The sequence below is a fragment of the Apis cerana genome, linkage group LG3 (assembly GCF_029169275.1).
Source record: "Apis cerana isolate GH-2021 linkage group LG3, AcerK_1.0, whole genome shotgun sequence".
Lineage (NCBI taxonomy): Eukaryota > Metazoa > Arthropoda > Insecta > Hymenoptera > Apidae > Apis > Apis cerana.
In genome coordinates this window covers 12,014,986-12,033,896 of record NC_083854.1, presented here as the reverse complement: position 1 = coordinate 12,033,896, position 18,911 = coordinate 12,014,986, and the positions used below count along the sequence as shown (strand labels likewise).

Genomic DNA, 18,911 nt, shown 5'->3' with positions numbered 1-18,911 from the left:
ATCGATCTTTCGCAAAGCTTTATTCACCTGTTTGATTTTATGCATATTTAATGGACAAACTTTCTTAATATAAGTAACTTTATCACCTTTCATTAGTAATCAGAAGTTGTATGTTAACTCGGTAGATATTTATATATTATTGTAAAATTATATATAAAAGTGTAAATTTTTTTAACAAATTTGAATTTTTTTATTTTATCTTTTCTAAATTAAAAATTTTATTTCAAAAATAAATATATAATTGAAAAATTTCAAATTTGATCGAGTCAACAAAGTGAAGGACTATATAGGTAATATATAGATATAACGCATTTATAAGCGAAAGTTGAAATTTACAATACTTTTGAATGATATTTGTAACTGAAATTTGATAGAAACCAAATAATTATATTTAAGAAGTGTTTAAATTACAAATATTGATTTGCTGTATCATTTATATATATTTTCTGTATCTTTTCATTATTGCTTCATTAATTCAACCGGGTAGAACAATGTTTGTAAATATACGTTATTGTGCGCAGTATTTTAATCCTCGATGTGATCACTAAACTCGCCTTGAATGACGACATTCTAGGAACTCTTGGAGCCTATCAAATGTAATATTGAACTGCTAATAGTCGACTATAATGTTCCTAAAAGAAGCAGGCAACCAACTCGAAAAATTGTGTCAGAAGTATTGAACAAGGAATTTACTTATAAACATTACTGCCCACTAAGTACCTTTTGAGAATTATTTAAAAAGTATAACGTTTATTACAACCTAAATAATATTAATAAATTTTGATCTGATTTTAATCTACAACAGATAGGTACACTTGAAAAAATATATAAATATATGATTAAATAATTAATTTATGAAGATAATAATTGTCTTTTTTGATAATATGCCTGTAATATATATTTTTTTATTAATTATTAATTGAAATAATATTTAGTATATATATATATATATATATATATATATATCTTATAACTTTAAAGGAATTATAATTTCAGTTTTAATTTCAGTTTACTAATAGATGATACTAGTTAGTTTTTTTTATTTGTATTATTGTAAAATTTAAACTTCAATTATTGATAAATTTGCTAATTTTTGCTTATTTTAAACTTTTAGTTTCAAGAATGGCTGTATCATCGGAAAGTGTTATGAATCCTGGCCTTAATGACCCTGTAACCAAAGCAGTAGTAGATAATATAATGGGAAATTTACCTACAAAGAAACCGCTTGTTCGTTGTGATGATTGTGATCTTTCATTTACTAGTCAGACAGTATTAGATACACATTTACAAGGGGCACGTCATGCTAAACAGGTTTGTAAAAATAAAATAATGAAAAAGATAAAAAACAAATATATAAATGAAAAGTTGAGGTATGAGATAACACACATGCAATAAAGAAGAATTAAAGAAACAAAATAAATTTTAATAAATATTTTAATAAATATTTTATAAATAAAATAATAAAATAACATCAGAAATGAGAGATGTAGAGACATACACTTGTTTTACAGATTAGATCAAAAAATATAATGGCATCTCTTGAAGAAACCAAAATAGCATTTACAAAAGATGAAGAAACAAATGGATTGAAATGCAATGTGTGTAATGTGTGTCTAAACTCAATACAACAACTTCAAACACATTTAAATGGTATTTTTTAAATTAAAATTTATTTCATTTATTTATATATTTGTAATGAATAAAACAAACTTTATTTCCTATAGGGAGCCGACACAAAAAGAAAGCCATGAGAGGTAATAAACCTTATATGGTACGAAAACCACTACCATATGGGTTTAGATGTAGTCGCACTATATGTATGGATAAAACAATAGAAAAGAATATTGCTATACTAATTTATTGCCTACTCTTATTTACATTTGCATGCTTAACACTTTTGCTTACTTTTGCTTTTCAAATGTTTTTTTGAACTAATAAGAAATTTCATGCTTACCATCTAAGCTTACTAGCTGAATTAATCAAATGCTATTGAAAATATATCAGTGATACTTTCATGTTTGTTGTAATTCATGCATTGTTATTTGATATTTATTATTTATTTATTATGTATTATTTATTTATATCAAATTGAAATTATATATTATTTATTATTGATTTATGTCCTTGAACATATTGTCATAAAATAATAACTCGATTACGAGTTGCTTAATTTCATATTATGATTAATAAAATTAATATTCTTTTCAAAATAATTTAACTCTTCCTCCTTATTAATTGTTATTTTGTTTTTATAGAATATTGAGTACAAATTTTTTTGTATGTTATTAATCATTTTTTTCAATTATTTAATAAAGAAGTGAAAAATTTTAAAAGGAAGTATATGCAAAATAATATAATAATATAATACAAATGCATTATAAATACTTATTTTAAAGAGGTAAAGTTTCTTATACACATGCATATACATATATATATTTTTCAAATTTTATGACAATTTTTAGTTAAAAAAATTTGTATTAACAGTTGCTTTTTCCATAGCATGAATGTAGTGTTCAAGCTGATTTATTATCACATTTAACCGCTTTAGCGGTTGTGATACATAGATAGTGTTGATCGCACATTGATGCTTAGGTGGGAGGGCTGGCAAAGATGTTGGCAGTTCGGTGACATCAACAACCACAAATGTCCAAGAAAATACTGGTTCTAAAAGTGTACTTTCCTGCGGTTTGTGTAACAAAATTTTTAACTCTATGGCACAATATAACGTGGTATGTTATCAAACAAAAAATATTATTATATTATATTATAAATAAGTATTATTGATTATTTAATATAATTTATGTTTAATTATAGCATATAACATCCAAAAAACATACTGGTAAATTAAAACAAGCTAAAACTCAAAAAAAGAAAAGATTTTTTCCATATTGGAAAAAACCTAAAACTGGTGTAAATCCTAAAAATCTTGTTCAATCATTATCAAATAATTTTGTATCAGGAGGTTTCACAAATCAGACATAGGAAAATAATGTAATAAATTGAATATTATCTATTTTAATAAACATATGAATTATTTAGATACGTACGTTTTATTCTTTATAAAAAAAAAAAAGAATTTCAAAATCACATTGCTTCAAATGATAAAATTAATTTGATATCTAAATGTTTATCATTAACAACACACATATAATATACATAATGTCATATATAATTTTTTAATTCATCATCATTAAGATTTTGCTATGTTAAAATACATACTCTCCCTCTTCGCACTATTTCTTTAAAACTTAATATAAATATATAATTAAAATATAATTGGTTTAAATTTAAATATAAATTAAATATAACTAATATAATTTTTTATATTATATCTTTTGTTTATTTGGTGATTTAAAAAAAATAAATTGTACAAACTGTGAGTATCATGTTAAAATATATAATTAATAATTGACAATGTCTTTAAAGAAATTAGATGAAATAGTGCAAAAAGGTATTGAAGTATTGTACGAATGTATATATATCCATTTAATAATTAATGCAAAAATATATAATGTTATAAGTAATAATAATTTATAATTTTTATTGATCCTATTACATATCAAATGTAGAATTCATTATATCCTTTTGAATTTGCTGCATGATTTCAGGCTGAAATTCATATATATATATATATATAATATAATGATATATTGTATTAGTAACAAGATATTTTATTTTTCATTTAACATTACCTCTGGTATATTTCCGCTTAGTAAACGACGCATTTCAGTATTTTGTTTTCGTAATGCTTTTATTTCAGCATTTAATTTATGCCTTTCTTTTAACACTTCATAATACTGTTTAAGACCAACCAACAAATTATCCCATAATTTTTCTTTATCTTTCGAAAAAATATTTCGATATCGTTCCCAAAAATCTATTATATCTTTTTCCGTTATATTACGAGATACTGTTATTTTCTCTTTAATTGCATCTTTATCCAATGAAATTTCTTTCCTAACAAATTCACATCTTTCCACAAATTCTTTTACTGCATTTAAAACAAATTCAGTTTCAATTGCCAATAAATGACCTTTATCGCATGTTAATAGTCTTTTTGATTCACCAGCGGCTACAAAAATAAAAATTAATAAATAACTGTTATAATAATTGATATTTTCTTACTATATATAAAATATTTAATAATAATTACTATATTGTTTTTAAAAGATATTAAGTTTTCTTTAATAGATAACAATAATTAAAATAGAATTATGTCCGATTACAATTTAATATTATTATAATAATATTAATACAAGATTAATAAATAAGAGAAAAAAATTGATTTGTTATTTTTTGGCAGACTGGTTAATACATTAATAATTAATTCCTGTTACGTACCATCAGTAATTTCAATAATGCCTTCCGAAATACAAGTCGATGCAATATATGTTTCAACACCTGTTGAATCAATCAAAGAAGATTCTTCTGATATGATTTCCTTTGTCTGAGTTTCCGTCTCACGTTTATCGCTAGTTTTTGATTCATCATAAAGCGCCGCTTTCACAGCTCCTATCAATTTAATTTCTTCCGTATCGAAATCGTTTTCATAAATCTCAGGAAGAGTGCTTCTAAAATATTTATTTTCGATATTTTTATTATATTTTTAATAAAAATTGTACTTTTTTCTTCTTTTTTTTTTTTTTTTTAATCAATGATATTTTTACATACAAAGATGAACTTTCAGTAATTTCTTCACTAGGAATTTTTACAATTTTAATTATGCAAGTGGGACAATGCGCGTATGGTAAGAAAAAATTTAATAAAAATTGAAGCTCTTGTTCATTCGTTATTTTTAACGCCTATAAATTCAATATATCAATATCACATTCAATTTGTAAATACAATAATACAATTATTACTAACCTCAAATACTTTATCCAATCGAATCAATAAATTATTCTCTTCCGTGTATTCAGAAAGTAAGATTTTCAATGTGTCTTCAATAAGATAATCACATTGATTAGAAATCAATTTAAAAATATGATTCAATAAGCGTCGTTCTAAATTTATTTCTTCCAAGGTAGTTGGTGGTTTATATAATTTAGAGATCGTTCTTCTTTTCTTGGCTTCCTCTTGTTCTTGAAAATATGAAAGAAAATTTTTATCGAATTTTTAATTGTTTCTGTTTTTATAAATCATTTTTTTTTTTTTAAATAAATTTTACCTGTTTTTAAGGCACACATCGCGCCGCAATACGAAGGCAAATCTTCTTTTTTCAATAACTGCTCTTCCGGTGGTTGCCATTCAAGTAATAACAATTGTTCGTGTATAATTCTATCTGCCGTTAAAATCTAAAATATATAATCGTCAAATATTTTAATTAAACTATTTCATTAATAATCACAATGATAATCATTACAAAATTACCTTATCGATTAATTCATTCGCAGTTTTAATATTCATATCCCATACTTGCATGTACTTTTTATCATTGATAATCGCAAGATAGTCAGATTTCTTCTCCAATTCCAACACAGATTTTTGCGACTTCAATATTTGATTCGTGAGCTTTTGAATTTCCGCCTTTTTTGATTCTTCCAAAGCGGAGTGAGTTTTTTTTAAATTGTTAATAACATCTTGAAGTCTATTAAAATATAAATAATAAAATTTTCCAACAAGATAATTCATAATTAATTATTTTTGTTCAAAATTATTAAAAACAAATGATTTATAACATTTTAATATACACACTTGTTAATTTTTCTTTTTTGCTGATTTTTCACAATAGTATTTTCTTCGTCTCGCCGCTTCAACACTGCAAAATTGTAATCCAATTTCTCAACATTCATTATACACAAAGCTTTCATATTTTGCACTTCCTGTTGAAGATTCTGTATTTCCAACTCGTACATGATCTTTTGCTTTCTAAATTCCTCTTGATGTTCTATTATTACTTTCTCCATCTCCTTCTCATATTCTTTTATTATTTCCTTTCTTTTCTCCTTCTCCTCAAAAGTATCCTCTTGAAGCTTTTTATACAGAACATTCCATTTTTCCATAGAAATTTCCATCATTATCTTACGCTCAGATTCGATAACAGTTTCGATCAGTTCCATTTCATGGCGATAAGCTTTAGTCATCGTTTTCACCTTTTAGACAAAATATTTTAGAAATTTTCATTTTCAGAAATTTCTCTTTTTTTTAAATATTCGTATGAAATAAATAAATATTTAAGAAATTGTTTAAGATTTTTTTTTTTTTTTTGCGATTAAAAATACACTCACTTGACTTTCCATTCTTTCGATGAGTAAATTAATATCTTCGTTCTGTTTCTTCACATCTTCAGCGAACATTAAATCGGCATTCTCCAACTCTTCCTTCAATAGAGCGATGAAATCGTCCTTTTTCTTTAGAATTTCGAGACCCTTGGCATTTTGAAGTTCTATTTCATCATGAATATCTAGTGGATGTTTCAAGGCAAGTATATCAGGCCATTTCTTCGTAATTTCATCGTATTTCTCCATATATATTTTGTTTTCTTCCTCGAGGATCTCCAATAATTTCTGCCTCTTCTCTTCCACTTCCTTTCGTCTTTCCAATTCCTTGGCATCGCTTGCGATTTTAACACCGGCAATCTAAAAATATATTAAAAGTTTTTTTTATTTAAAAATTTCTATTCGCGACACTAATGACATTAATAATATCCACTGATAATCAATATCAAAAATAATAATATTATTAATTATTTCGTGTTATTCAGTAATTATTAATTTCAATTGTTACTGTTAGAAGAGTTAAATTCATATAAATTAAATTGATTACGTATATTTCAAATGTCAAATTAATGTAATATAAATTATGTGGTAAAAAACATATTTTATGTAATTAAATTTAAACCATATTTTTTCTTCAATAATTAACATTTTAAATTATACATACCACTTCATCCCCTTCCACAGTTAATTTTTCCAAAGCTTCTATACTATCAAAAATTTGCTTTTCTATATCAGTTATTTCTTCAATTTCTTGATCTTGAGCTTTTATCTGTCTAACATCAAAAAAATTATTAATCAAATTTAAATCATAAAAATATATTAAATTTATAATATCCAATCTTTCTTACTTATCTCGTTCTTCTATACGTCGTTGTATACGAAGTCTACGTGCTAACTTCCGCTCGACTGGATCAGATGATAAAATAGATGGTTCTTCTATGATCTGTGAAATTTCTGATTTATCAAAGATTGACATGTTATTTTTGACTTATACACATAAATATATAGATAAAAATATATATAACTAAGATTAAAATTAAAAATTTAATATTTATGTGTTAATTTAACACATATGAATGTTTAAAACTAGTACGCTATGTGAAAGGTTAGATATCAAAGCTAAAAATGATAATGAGAAACAACAATTATATGTTTTCGGTAATATAAAATAAACAATTTTGTTTGTTCGATATAGAATTATTGTTTGTACTTACTGTTGGTAAGTAATCAATTCTTAATATTAATGTTACCGACAGATGGCTCTAAATATAAGAAAAACAATAATTATTAAAATTTCTTCATTCAAAAGCTGTCGCCACTATCTACATAGTGATATTGATAATATTTTTTAGCTTAGTTTACAAATTATAAATAAATATGCTGTATAGAAAATTATATTTTTGAAGCATTTAAAAACATTTATTTAAATTTCACAATATTTATTTCATTAATATATAAAGATATATTATTTATCTATTTATCTATTATTATGATTATTTAATTATTTATATATTACAATTATTTTATAATATATAAAGATTTCAAAATTCTTATTGTTTAATCATTAAAATAATTAATCATGATAAACGAATGTTAAGATATAAAAAATTAAAAAAAACATTTTGATATTTTTAATTGAATTGTTGACAAAATTATATATGATTATTTATTTATTTAATTTAATGGTATTAAATATAATTTCCAATAAAGTTTTGTAAATACATTAATAAAAAATCCACACAATATTTTACGCTTTTAATTAATTGTATATTTATTTAGTAGTAATTACAATCTAGGATTTTGTATATGGACACTGTACATAGAATATAAATTATCACGTGACTATAAATCAGCGATATAAAATACGCAATAGCTGTTTCTTATTCAAAACATTTTCAATATGAAACAGTCATGAAACTTCGTTTTCGACGAAACAGTACGAGTGCAGGAAATCGCTTTCTCTAGCCTCAATGACGTACTCTGTACAGACGGATGTTTAATATTGTTACTAATAGAGCTAATATTATTCAAATAAACCATCATGAACCATTAAAAGAAAATACGACACGTAAAATACAAACGAACGATAGATCTTGTGAATTCGTAGCCACACATCGACGCCATGAATCTACGACTTGACGCGATTTTAGCGGAAACAAGATGGAGTAAGGTCAGGTTCGGCTCAATGTATTTTGATGCCCTATATTATTTTTAAAATCATAATTCCTGTATCTTGTTTAAACTTTGAATTAAGTGATAATGGAAATAAGTGCATTAGATATATTTTAAAGTTAGATATTTGAAATACAATATAACTTATTATTCTTCAATTTACAGAAAATGTTTCAGTAAATAAAATAGTTATTTATCTTTTTTATCTATATATTTGATATGATTATTAATAATGATATGTTTTTACTACACTACAGATATAATAATTTATTGACAGTATAATTATTTCGTTTTTGTAATTTGTTGAATAAAATTATTCAATTTTCTTATTACATTACATACATCCTGTTCCATGATTTTTATATTTTTTTTCTTTTCTTTTTCTTTATTTTTGTTATAGAAAAAAATAAGATCGTAATATCAATTAAGATAGAAATAATTTTTTATATTCGTAATATTTTGTATCTATGGGATTTATGTACAAAGAATTTAGACTGATAAATATTTTATTACCTTGTGCACGCTATCGAATCGACGCGTTTGTTTGATCGTTATTTCCTTGATTAGAGAGCACGTCACAAAGTTAAGTATTTTTATTTTCGTAATAATCCGATTTTCCGTCTTTATTCTTAGTAGAAAGTACTGATGCTCTGGGTAATTGGCTGCCCCTAAACCGGCCCTGGTGAGAGCGGGATAGAAAGAGAAAGAACGTACAACAAAGATGGCGGATAAGTGGGGACGGTGGAGGAGGTACAACGTAGGAGGAAGAGGACGAAGAGATTGTAGAGTAGAAAGAGAAGAAGAGAAAAGAGGACAAGACTACAGGGTGCGAGATTCGTTAAGAGGGGCAAAGGGAAGAGGTGATGGATATAGAGGGGTAACGAAGAGAAGAGATGAGAAAAGCCAAGAGGAGAGGTAGCGAGAAGAGAGATAGACACGGCTCGAAAGGGACGAGTGCGGCTTGGGGGTTTGGGTTAGCTCGTTCGACCCGTTATCCCTTCTCTCCCGGAGTTCCGAGTTCTCCCTACCTGTCCTTGCTTCGATTCGAACGAGTCCCACCACTCTCTCCCCTCCGGGAGCGTACGAAAAGTTTCCCCTTCCAGAGATACACTTCACCGGCTGGCGGGCGACGATCGCAATTGCAAACCGCCGCTTTTCGAGGTAGACTCGTTTCGTTCCCCTACTCTCTGTTCCCCACTATGAGGCACACAGCGATACTAGCCAGCGAGCCATACTACGCTCCCGCCACGGTGACGTCACTCTGAGTAGTGTAGTGCAGTGAGAAGGAGCGAAGCCAGCTCCATCCGCGTTACATGGCCCAAGTGAACGAAGCGAGTGCGTTTAAGACGTACATATACAAGCGTGCATTGTAGCGCGATCAAGTTGACGAAAATATCATTAATTTGTTTGATTAATGCACGTTATGTGACACGATAAGTTATTCGATCGCGAGAAAGATAGAAAAATTTGCGCTTCGCTTTTGCTGAAAAATATATTCGACGTATAATTCCATTAACGAAATATGAGAGCGGTGATGATAATACAGTGATGTGAAATAAGCGACTACACGAGTTATAAGTGAAGTAAGAGAAAAAGAAATTGAAATAAGAAAAAAAGAAAAAAAGTGTGTTCGTGTGCGCGGTAAAAAAGAGTTATACCTTGTAATATTTAGCAGAAAGAAAAGGCAACGATTCATAAATCGATTGTTCTTTTTTTTAAGTGGGGTTTCCGCGAGAGTTTGAAAGCGTATTCACAGCCTCTTCGTCGGTGTGAAGGCAGAAAAACGAGAGGCGTCCGAAAATTTGCAGGCAAATCAACGCGAGTGTGAATATGCTTGGCAAATATGCGTTGGGATGTATCGCCCGCGCATTGTGCCCGGTGTGCTTGGTGTGACGTGTGATTAATCGCTTTTCTTCATACGCGATTCAGTGGTATACGATGTGGTGTTCGGCGACGGTCCTGATCCTTCTAGCCGTTGCCATCAGTGGTGTCCACTATCGAGGCTGCTCCTCATCTTTTTCGTGGTCGTCGTTGTCGTCAGCGTGCGTCGCGACGCAAAAATTTTATTGCGAGAGCTCTGTAACCACCCTCTTCTGTTGGCCGATCGTTCCACGGCACTGCCCTGACGACACCACTCATCGTGCTTGGGGTCACCACCTTCCGGCTAGTGACTAGTGATAATTTGTTTGTTGCCAGTGATTAAATTGGGAGTGTCGAAGTGGGAGGAAGCTCCTTTCTTCGTCGTGGAATACACGTAACGGTTTCTTCGTTTCTTGTCGCGTGTGTGTCGCGAGCTATACATGAGAAAGTTTCTTCTCGTGAATTGAATAAGAAATATCATTTGTGTCATATCGAATCTATTATTTACTTATTGATTTGTCGCGAAACAAGTAAACACCGATTGAAAGAAACCCGGCAAAGAGAAAAGAAGTTTCTTTTAGCCGACCTGCTGGCGATATTGAATATCGGTGGTGTGGTGAGAGTGTGCCGTGATTAGAGTCGGGCGAAGTTGTGTGTCGTTGTACAGTGCCGCCAAACGATACCACAACATCCGATCCCAAATGAAGAGTTCGGAGCAAAATGGTTAGAGAGACACGTCACTTGTGGGTTGGAAATCTGCCGGAAAACATCCGAGAGGATCGTATACGAGAGCATTTCAAACGGTGAGTGAACTTCTTTTTTCTTTTACTTCATCTTCTTGCCTTGTGACAAAAAGACAATCTTATATAACTATACATACATATATCAATTCAAACATTACCTTAGTTTATGTTATTGACATTTTTTAATTAGATTATTTAAAATATTAAAAAATTATTTAAAAAACTACTTATTTTTTTATTTATTTATTCATATACCTATTTCCCTCGATATCAGGGAACATGAACTTTGAGATGTGTGATAAAATTTACCGACTAGAAATATTTCTAATTTGCTTCAAATCGTTAGTTCTAGAATAAATTGATTGAAAAAGAAATATACAAATACATTTAAGAGCAGAAAATAGAATATCTTTATTATTATCATCACGATTAATGATAATTTTATCGAAAATTTTACGATTATATGATCATTCCTTCCGCCAGTAGTAGCGTCTGCCAGACTTTAAAACTGATTCTAGCCAAGCCGGAATTTCTATAGTATTGTATACAATGTTTCATGACCGGTAAATGAACAATCATAAAGGAATGTCGCACAAATCTATTTGTTATTTATTATTTTTTTTTCCGTCTATAACAAAGGAGTGGTATTATCAGTTTGATAGAATCGGAATTCAGGAACACGCGTAAGGTGTACCTCGATGTTTTTAAGTCTGTACGTAGATCGAGGATCCTGCACGCATATGTACACACCCACACTTCACATACACACGCGACAAGGCGTGCGTATACGAAGAAGAGCCTTGGCTCTGTCTCTCCTCTCGTAGCGTGAGCGCGCCGTCATTTGTTTTTTCCCCGAAGTAATAATAGCTGAGGACAGCCATTTTGAGAGCTCGCAGCGGCACGAAGTTATTGTTCGACAGCGGTGCTCAAATCGTGGATCCTCAAGCAGGATATATTTTTCATATATCAAGAAAGAAAAAAAAAAGTCAAAATAACTTAAAAATTTTACTATATAAGAATTTCTTTATTGTTGTGTCATTGTAATGTTTTAATTATTATTATTATATATTGTTTATTTAATATTTTTGCTTTATTAAAATCGTAAAAAAGAAATAAGGCATTAAAATATTCCATAAAACATAATTGGAAAAGAATTCAAGTGTTATATAATATTTGGATAAATAATTTTTTTTCATTTTATAAAGAATATAAATCTCTGTGAAAAAATGATAATTGTTTAATCTCTATTATATCATTCATTATATCGTAATTACAGTCGAATATAATTTAATATTTTATTAGGAAAAATTTATTTTGGTTGTTCTACTTTATCATACAGCACTATTACATAAACTTGAAAACATTTCTTTTATTAATATTTTTTTTTATTAATTGTCAATTTTATTGAGTAAAATATTTTTTGTCTTTTTTTTGTGTTTTAGTTTGAATATTGTTTTATAAGCTTATCATATATTTTAAAAGAATAAGAATTATATTAAATTTATTAATCATTTCAGTTTTACTTTCTAAGAATTTATTTATTTTGTAATATATCATTAAAATATTTATTTTTGCATATAATTATATGTAATATTATGTAATATATAAAATAGAAATGCACTTAAAATACAAGTAGAATTGTTAAAGAGCAGAGATCGAAGCAGGAAAACAGAAGTGAAAACTAACGGTGACGTGGCACAGTGGCGCTCAACTTTTGGATATTTAAAAGTATATAAAATAAAAAGAAAAGAAAAATGAAAAATGTTTTTTCGCAAATTCGATAAAATCAATACAATTATTTAAAATAATTATTTATATTCGAAAAAAACATATAATTATTATAAATTTTATATGAATATATTAATAGCTTTTACTATGATAATAATTCAAATATAATATATATTATTTATTTCAATAATTTTTATTGCTATTACTATATTATAATATTTCTTAAGAGTTTTAGAAAATTATAAAGAATATCGAATTGAAGATCGAAAATGGTCTCTATTCATAATTACATTATAGTAAGTTAATTACATCATAATTATATTATATATTTTTTCACATTTGAAATTTATAATTGTTTTAAGATACTATATCAATAATACAGAAAATAATGCTGAAAAATGTGAAGAATGTTTTTATAAGTTCATAATACTTTTGAACTTATAAAAACATTCTTCATATTTTTCATTATTATTTATGTGAACAAATCCTGTTTTCGAATTTAAAATAATTAGGTATATTGGTTAAAATGATGAACTATGATATTGATTAACTTTTGGTAATAAAAAAAGAATCTTTTTAAACAGGAAATAGATTTTCGATGTTTTCAATATGAATTCTAATCTTTATTGTGTATTATTAATTTTTCTTCTATAAACGTTGTTGAATATTCGCATTGCTCATGGCGCTACATTTTACGTGCCAGCTGGCAATACTTCATTTATACACTGGCTTCATTCTTACAGTCATCTACCATGCGTTATAGCCTTAAAGGTTCGTCCTTAAAATGGCGGGTGGCGTCGTTACGCCGTTGACCTCCCGTTTCTTGAAACGTGTGATAAGCAATGAGATATGTCTTAGAATATTTATGGAAAAGTTGTTTAATACATTTAAAATGATAATTTGATTTAAGATTTCTGTTTTATATATGTATATATATTTATATTTTTATGAGAACATACTAAATATTATTTAATGATAAAATTTTATCTAATAGTTTTTTATCCATCATGTTTTCTTTTGTTTGTAATTTTTTACTTTACTTATAATATTTGAATTTTTTTACAATTATAAAAAAATGTTCTTAAGATATTATATTAATAAATTTAATATGCCCATAAAGAATACATAATATTAAAATTATTTTTATTTTGTATCCAATTTTAAAATATTTTGTTAGAAATATATATAGATTTTTATTTAAAAAATTATTAAATACTGTAATATTTTAATTATACATATATGTAATTTTTTTATTTATAAAATTGAATTATTAAAATAATTCAATTTTATAAGTATAGATTATAATACTCTTCTTAACTCAAATTTAATATTTTAGAAAAATACAAAAATATTTTAACTATCTACTAATATTATAATCTAAGATATATATATATAAAAATCTACAATTATTTATTCGCTTTTTTAAATATTTACATGAATTCAATATTCATACATTTTACACATTTAATTGCATGTATATAATAATCACTTTGATTATATATATATATTTTTTATATATTATACACATATTTATTTACTATTATTATATATATTCTTCATGTCAAATATTTTAAAAACTTCATTATAGCTATATTTTACGAAAACGAATTAAAATAATACTTAAAATAAGAAATTTACTAGATTTTGATTCTTTGGACTGTTTCCTTGCATGAAGTTAGGAATCCTGATTCCAAAGATATATTTTGAAACGCACGTCCGGTACTTACATTCTTCTGCGTACGGCATGTGCAACGTATTCATGCAATGCGTTTTACCCACTTATCTAAACGTATATTTTCTTCATATATACACGCATGGCACATGATGTACCTTCGAATTTCTCTGCGTTTGTTACGCGCGAGATATAACTGTTTCCATCGAGTGTGCATACGTATATATGGCTGTGCACAAGTAATATGCACACGTATCGCGTTTGCAATTTATGGTCACACGGAGATAAGAGTATGCGCAGCTTTCATACACATATATACGCACCCAACTTGCGAGATTGTGTGCACGTTTAGATTATATTTACAATTTATACGTGTGTATGTGTATAGGTGCATGTATAAGTCGATGTATTGACAGAATGCTTGAAAATATACGTGTGTGCGCGCACGCGTACATGTATGTACGTGCGGGTTGCCGGCGTATTTTGTTATATTGATCGCGCGTGGTCGACCACCTCCCCTTCTCCAGCCCAACTCTGCCCCATCTCTCCCCACTCCATACTGTACCGCGCCCCTGCACCCCATGCTCACCCCACCTTTCCTCTGCGCCTCGTCCTCGTGTTCCACTCGACGTCACCCATCCGAAAACCTTCGACTCTCCGACAACCTCCAGTCACACGTCTTTTCTTGTGTTAGTGCACCTACAATGATATATGAGCTGTCACAAATATGTATCCGAGTTACATAGCATCTATGTGCACAGGGATCCTTTCCTTGTGTGAGTATTGTTCCTTATAGCGACTATTCGAATTCTTCGTTTCTTTGTTGAACTATGCCATAAATGAATTATATTTTGTTATATTTCAAAAAAAAAAAAAGAAAAATGATTTGTTTTTATGAAATACAAAAGAAATGATTTGATAAAATTTAATAAAATTCTTATAAAATCAAAATATAATGAATATGAAAAACAATATAATGAATATCTATAAGTTAATTTTAAATTTGGTTAAAGTCTCTTTTTTTATAAAGTCTGAGAAATTCCATTTCATATCAGTTCAACGTAAATAAATACACGAGGTCGAAGATCGAACAATTAATCGGAACGTTCTCTTGACGCATTGCGCCACTAGAGATGTGGTTAATTGCATTGTGACTTCTATAAAATAATTGCAAAAATGGCAAGAAAATGTTATATTTGATTTTAAAGTATACTTATTGTATAATTCATTGTTCCTACCACATTTTCTTATATTATTTGAGTATTGTACGTGTTCAAATATACTATTATATTTTAATCTTAATTAAGAAGATAATCATATCAATTATTTTTGTTTTTCTTTTTGAATTATAAAAAAAAATTTTGATATTTCTTTTCTTGAATATTCGTTTTAATATTTCAGTATAAAATATCAATAAAAAGATATTGGTATTAAGAATATTGTAGATTTCTCTAGATTAGGGATATTTTGCCGCAAAGAATTTTTTAGATTTCAGATCTCGAGGTCTCCTCGATGAACACCTGCATGAAGAAGCCGATACCGCCAAATTTCTTCATCCGTCGACCCTGTTACGGTATCTGGCAAGCGGCCGGCATTGCGTTTCAAACCGAAACGACTACGTTGCCTTCTCCTTCGTGGTTCACAGCGTGTCTCTCGTTTCGCGACGTTGCCATGCTGTGCCGGTCGTTTACGTGTTGTTGGCCCGACAACATCGCATCTTTTACCCTCTCGCACAGCAAAGCGACAGAGTTGGCAGCTTGGTAAACGGAGCACTCCGTATACTTGCCTCGATCATCGTTCTGCGAACTCGTATACTGGTTGGTCGCTCATCCGCCGTTCGGATGATCTTGATACAGAGTTTTTTTCTTTCGAAGTGTCGATAAAGTTTGTCTGTTTTTTTAAAAAAATATAATAATTTGTGGCAATCGTTTATAAGAATAATTTAGTGTTTTATATTTTTTTATTTTAAAATACGTAGATTCGTGAGTGAATGATAAAAACTAGTACACATATTGTGTACATATTTATTATTCTAAATTTATAGACGTGAATAAAGATCAAAATAATATTGTAATAATAATATTTTAGAAAATATATTTATTATATATAGATTATTTTTTTTTCATCCATGCAAAATTTATCAAAAAAATTTTTAAAAATATTTTTTTGTACTTAATTTTTATAGAGAAACATTTTATAAATATAATACAAAAAAATCGATATGATATTTCTTATTAATTCAAACAATTTATTACAAATGCGTTAAGTGTGCTTAATATTTTACAATAATGCAGTCTACACATTTCTCTATATTTTCATTATACTACGTAGCATTATGCTACGATATATGTATTGTACATGTGTACAAATACGCACATGTATATACTTCGTTGTATGTTTTCCAAGGGCTCTTGGTCACATAGAACATGCGACTTTCACCAGCTAAGACGGCGAGTTCAAGAAGGAGGCATACGATTCATGTTGAAAACATTGACTGAAATTTACAGTGATTCCCAACTTTTTCTTGCTTCTGTTACGCTTATACAATATTTATGAATATTGTTTTATTGATAAGTTAAATATAATATTTGAAATTAAAAAAATCGAAAAATATCTATTCACTATCGTAAGAATACTTTTCAGAATAGATTTCAGAGTTTCTTTTTTGAAATGATAAAAATGATTTATTATATATTAAAATTTTTAATGCTTTAATATTATTTGTACATTTTAATAATATAAATTTAAAAATTTGTAAGATATTTTAAAACGTAAAAAGAAGTTTCTATAAATAATAATTTCTGTAACAAAAGTATACAAATATTCAAATATATCATTCATATAACTCATTAATTTTTTATTAATTGATTATTTAAATTATATTAATTTAATTAATCAATTAAAATACTATATATTAGAAATATTTTTTAATACAGAATCGATTTTTAAGAATTTTCTACAATCGCTCTTTCTGGTGCGTTGTTCGGTAGCATAAAATCGAATGGAGTAAATATACCGTTCAGTGACCCTGTTTAATAGTTGTTAAACGCGAGTGCCCTCATTTTTCTTTAAAGTATGCAGTATTCACAAATAACGGTACAATATATTTTTAGCATTGTTTTATATTTTGTTTGTAATCATATTTCATGAAAGATTCGATAAATAATTATAATTAAATCGCACTAGGATGTTTTGCAATAAACTTGTTATGTAAGAAGCATTCCTGATCAATATTTTATATTTTCTGGCCAAAAATTTTTCGAGTCATTGTAATATATTTTTATCGTAGATCCTTCTTCATCCATTTTGCGCTTCTTCCCTTCTTTTGTCTACCTGATGTTTATTTTTTACAACTCCATATTCTCATAGCTCTCCCAAAAGTGATCGTGTAATCGAAACACCTGCTCGCAAAACTTTCTTTTCTTCTCCCCTTGCAGAATGTAGAACATTTCGTTCCGTTGTCTGTTATTAATAGAATGCTTTATGAAGTCCGAGGCGGTACCGGCATGTTCGGTACAAAATAACAACTATTCTCATGAGATAAATACCTGAAGAGAATATGATAATTTTTTTATTTTTATCGCAACTTTTGATAATGGATGTAATGGTTTTTATAGTCACGTACCATAGCACGGAAACGTGCTCGAGTGACCCAGAGGGCTCACGAGAAATTGTAGATCTGGAATCGATAGAGTTTGCAGCGACGTTGTCGGTAGTGCGCACTACGATAAAATTGGCAACCTCGCTTTCATCTTGGGGCCAGTCAGAACGTGCGTTTTTGTAGATTTCAAGGCCCTACCTTTCGGATTCAAAAATAATCCCTCTTCACAGGCCCCATGCCGACATAATTGTATCGCATATGTAACATATTCTTCCAACAAAGAATATATATGTTCTGTATATATATAATATATTTTCTATAAATTTTATTTTCTTTTTTGATTTAAAATATATGGCTTATTTTACAAATTTATTTATTTTGAAAATGATGATAATTTTTAAATATTTTACAGATAATTTTTTTTTTGTTATAGAAAAGAATATATCAGACCAAATAAAAAGGCATATTCTTTCTTCTTTATCATCTGCATCTTTTGCAAAAATATTCGATTTATTTTATTTTATCGATGAAAACAGCAGTTAGAACTAAAAATGATGAACGGTTATATTTCTTGTGCAACGTATCTAATGCAAAATTAATGCGTAACGGAGCCACGAGGTTAATAAAGAACAAAGGAATCTTTCTCACCACATTCAGTTGATATTTTTCAAGCATGGAATAAGTAGAGCGAGGCTCCGTTCGAAACGCCTCGAGGGGTCTGGTAATCTGAGATCCGGAACCAGCCCGAGACATCCGGCCTAGGGTAGAGCCTAAGTTCTCAGGGACAAAGGGAATAGCCATAATAGATCGGTCAGGAGCCAGGCAAACACCTTTTCACTAATATAAAGTACGCGTCTTGACATCGACTTTTCACAAGCGCATATAAATAACTAATCGATAAATGCAATCTCTAATGA

General features: G+C 28.3%; 3 protein-coding genes and 2 long non-coding RNA genes across 15 annotated transcripts in view; 2 read left to right on the top strand and 3 right to left on the bottom strand.

The window, feature by feature from the left end:
* The first annotated feature begins 149 nt into the window (after nt 1–149).
* LOC108001934 (zinc finger protein 385B) lies at nt 150–3,042 on the top strand. Of its 5 annotated transcripts, none has more exons than XM_062073075.1 (8): nt 150–290; nt 575–809; nt 997–1,028; nt 1,115–1,311; nt 1,512–1,650; nt 1,725–1,754; nt 2,593–2,729; nt 2,815–3,042. In XM_062073075.1, exons 4-8 carry the CDS (start codon nt 1,123–1,125, stop codon nt 2,980–2,982), a joined length of 663 nt encoding a protein of 220 aa, XP_061929059.1. In that variant the 5' UTR covers nt 150–290; nt 575–809; nt 997–1,028; nt 1,115–1,122; the 3' UTR covers nt 2,983–3,042. The 5 variants fall into 5 exon arrangements, with proteins under 5 accessions (XP_061929059.1, XP_061929061.1, XP_061929058.1 ...); XM_062073074.1 differs by having other exon boundaries at nt 289–493; XM_062073077.1 differs by lacking the exons at nt 575–809; nt 997–1,028 and having other exon boundaries at nt 151–290.
* A 467-nt stretch (nt 3,043–3,509) lies between these two features.
* On the bottom strand, nt 3,510–7,568 carry LOC107999831 (dynein regulatory complex protein 1). The gene is made up of 11 exons (XM_062073040.1): nt 7,067–7,568; nt 6,883–6,991; nt 6,228–6,578; nt 5,695–6,092; nt 5,371–5,587; nt 5,168–5,294; nt 4,867–5,081; nt 4,672–4,802; nt 4,342–4,571; nt 3,693–4,072; nt 3,510–3,609 (listed from the first exon to the last, which is right to left on the bottom strand). The coding sequence occupies exons 1-11, from the start codon at nt 7,192–7,194 to the stop codon at nt 3,553–3,555; spliced, it is 2,343 nt and encodes a 780-aa protein (XP_061929024.1). The 5' UTR covers nt 7,195–7,568; the 3' UTR covers nt 3,510–3,552.
* Nucleotides 7,569–7,861: 293 nt separating this feature from the next.
* The window catches only part of LOC108001871 (protein split ends), a 79,543-nt gene continuing 68,493 nt past the window's right edge, over nt 7,862–18,911 (top strand). For 5 of the 7 annotated variants that reach the window (XM_062073039.1, XM_062073037.1, XM_062073036.1 and 2 more), the window contains exons 1-2: nt 7,862–8,388; nt 9,027–11,053. In XM_062073039.1, the coding sequence (XP_061929023.1) occupies nt 10,971–11,053 (83 nt within the window). In that variant the 5' untranslated portion in view covers nt 7,862–8,388; nt 9,027–10,970. Of the gene's footprint in view, nt 8,389–8,593; nt 11,054–18,911 lie in introns of those variants that run through there. The other 2 variants (XM_062073035.1, XM_062073034.1) reach the window with 2 other exon arrangements.
* LOC133665838 (uncharacterized) lies at nt 12,896–14,572 on the bottom strand. The gene is made up of 2 exons (XR_009829235.1): nt 14,449–14,572; nt 12,896–13,543 (listed from the first exon to the last, which is right to left on the bottom strand). It is a non-coding gene; the product is annotated as an uncharacterized LOC133665838 (long non-coding RNA).
* Nucleotides 15,716–18,155, bottom strand: LOC114578059 (uncharacterized). Its single transcript, XR_009829232.1, has 2 exons — nt 18,019–18,155; nt 15,716–17,941 (listed from the first exon to the last, which is right to left on the bottom strand). It is a non-coding gene; the product is annotated as an uncharacterized LOC114578059 (long non-coding RNA).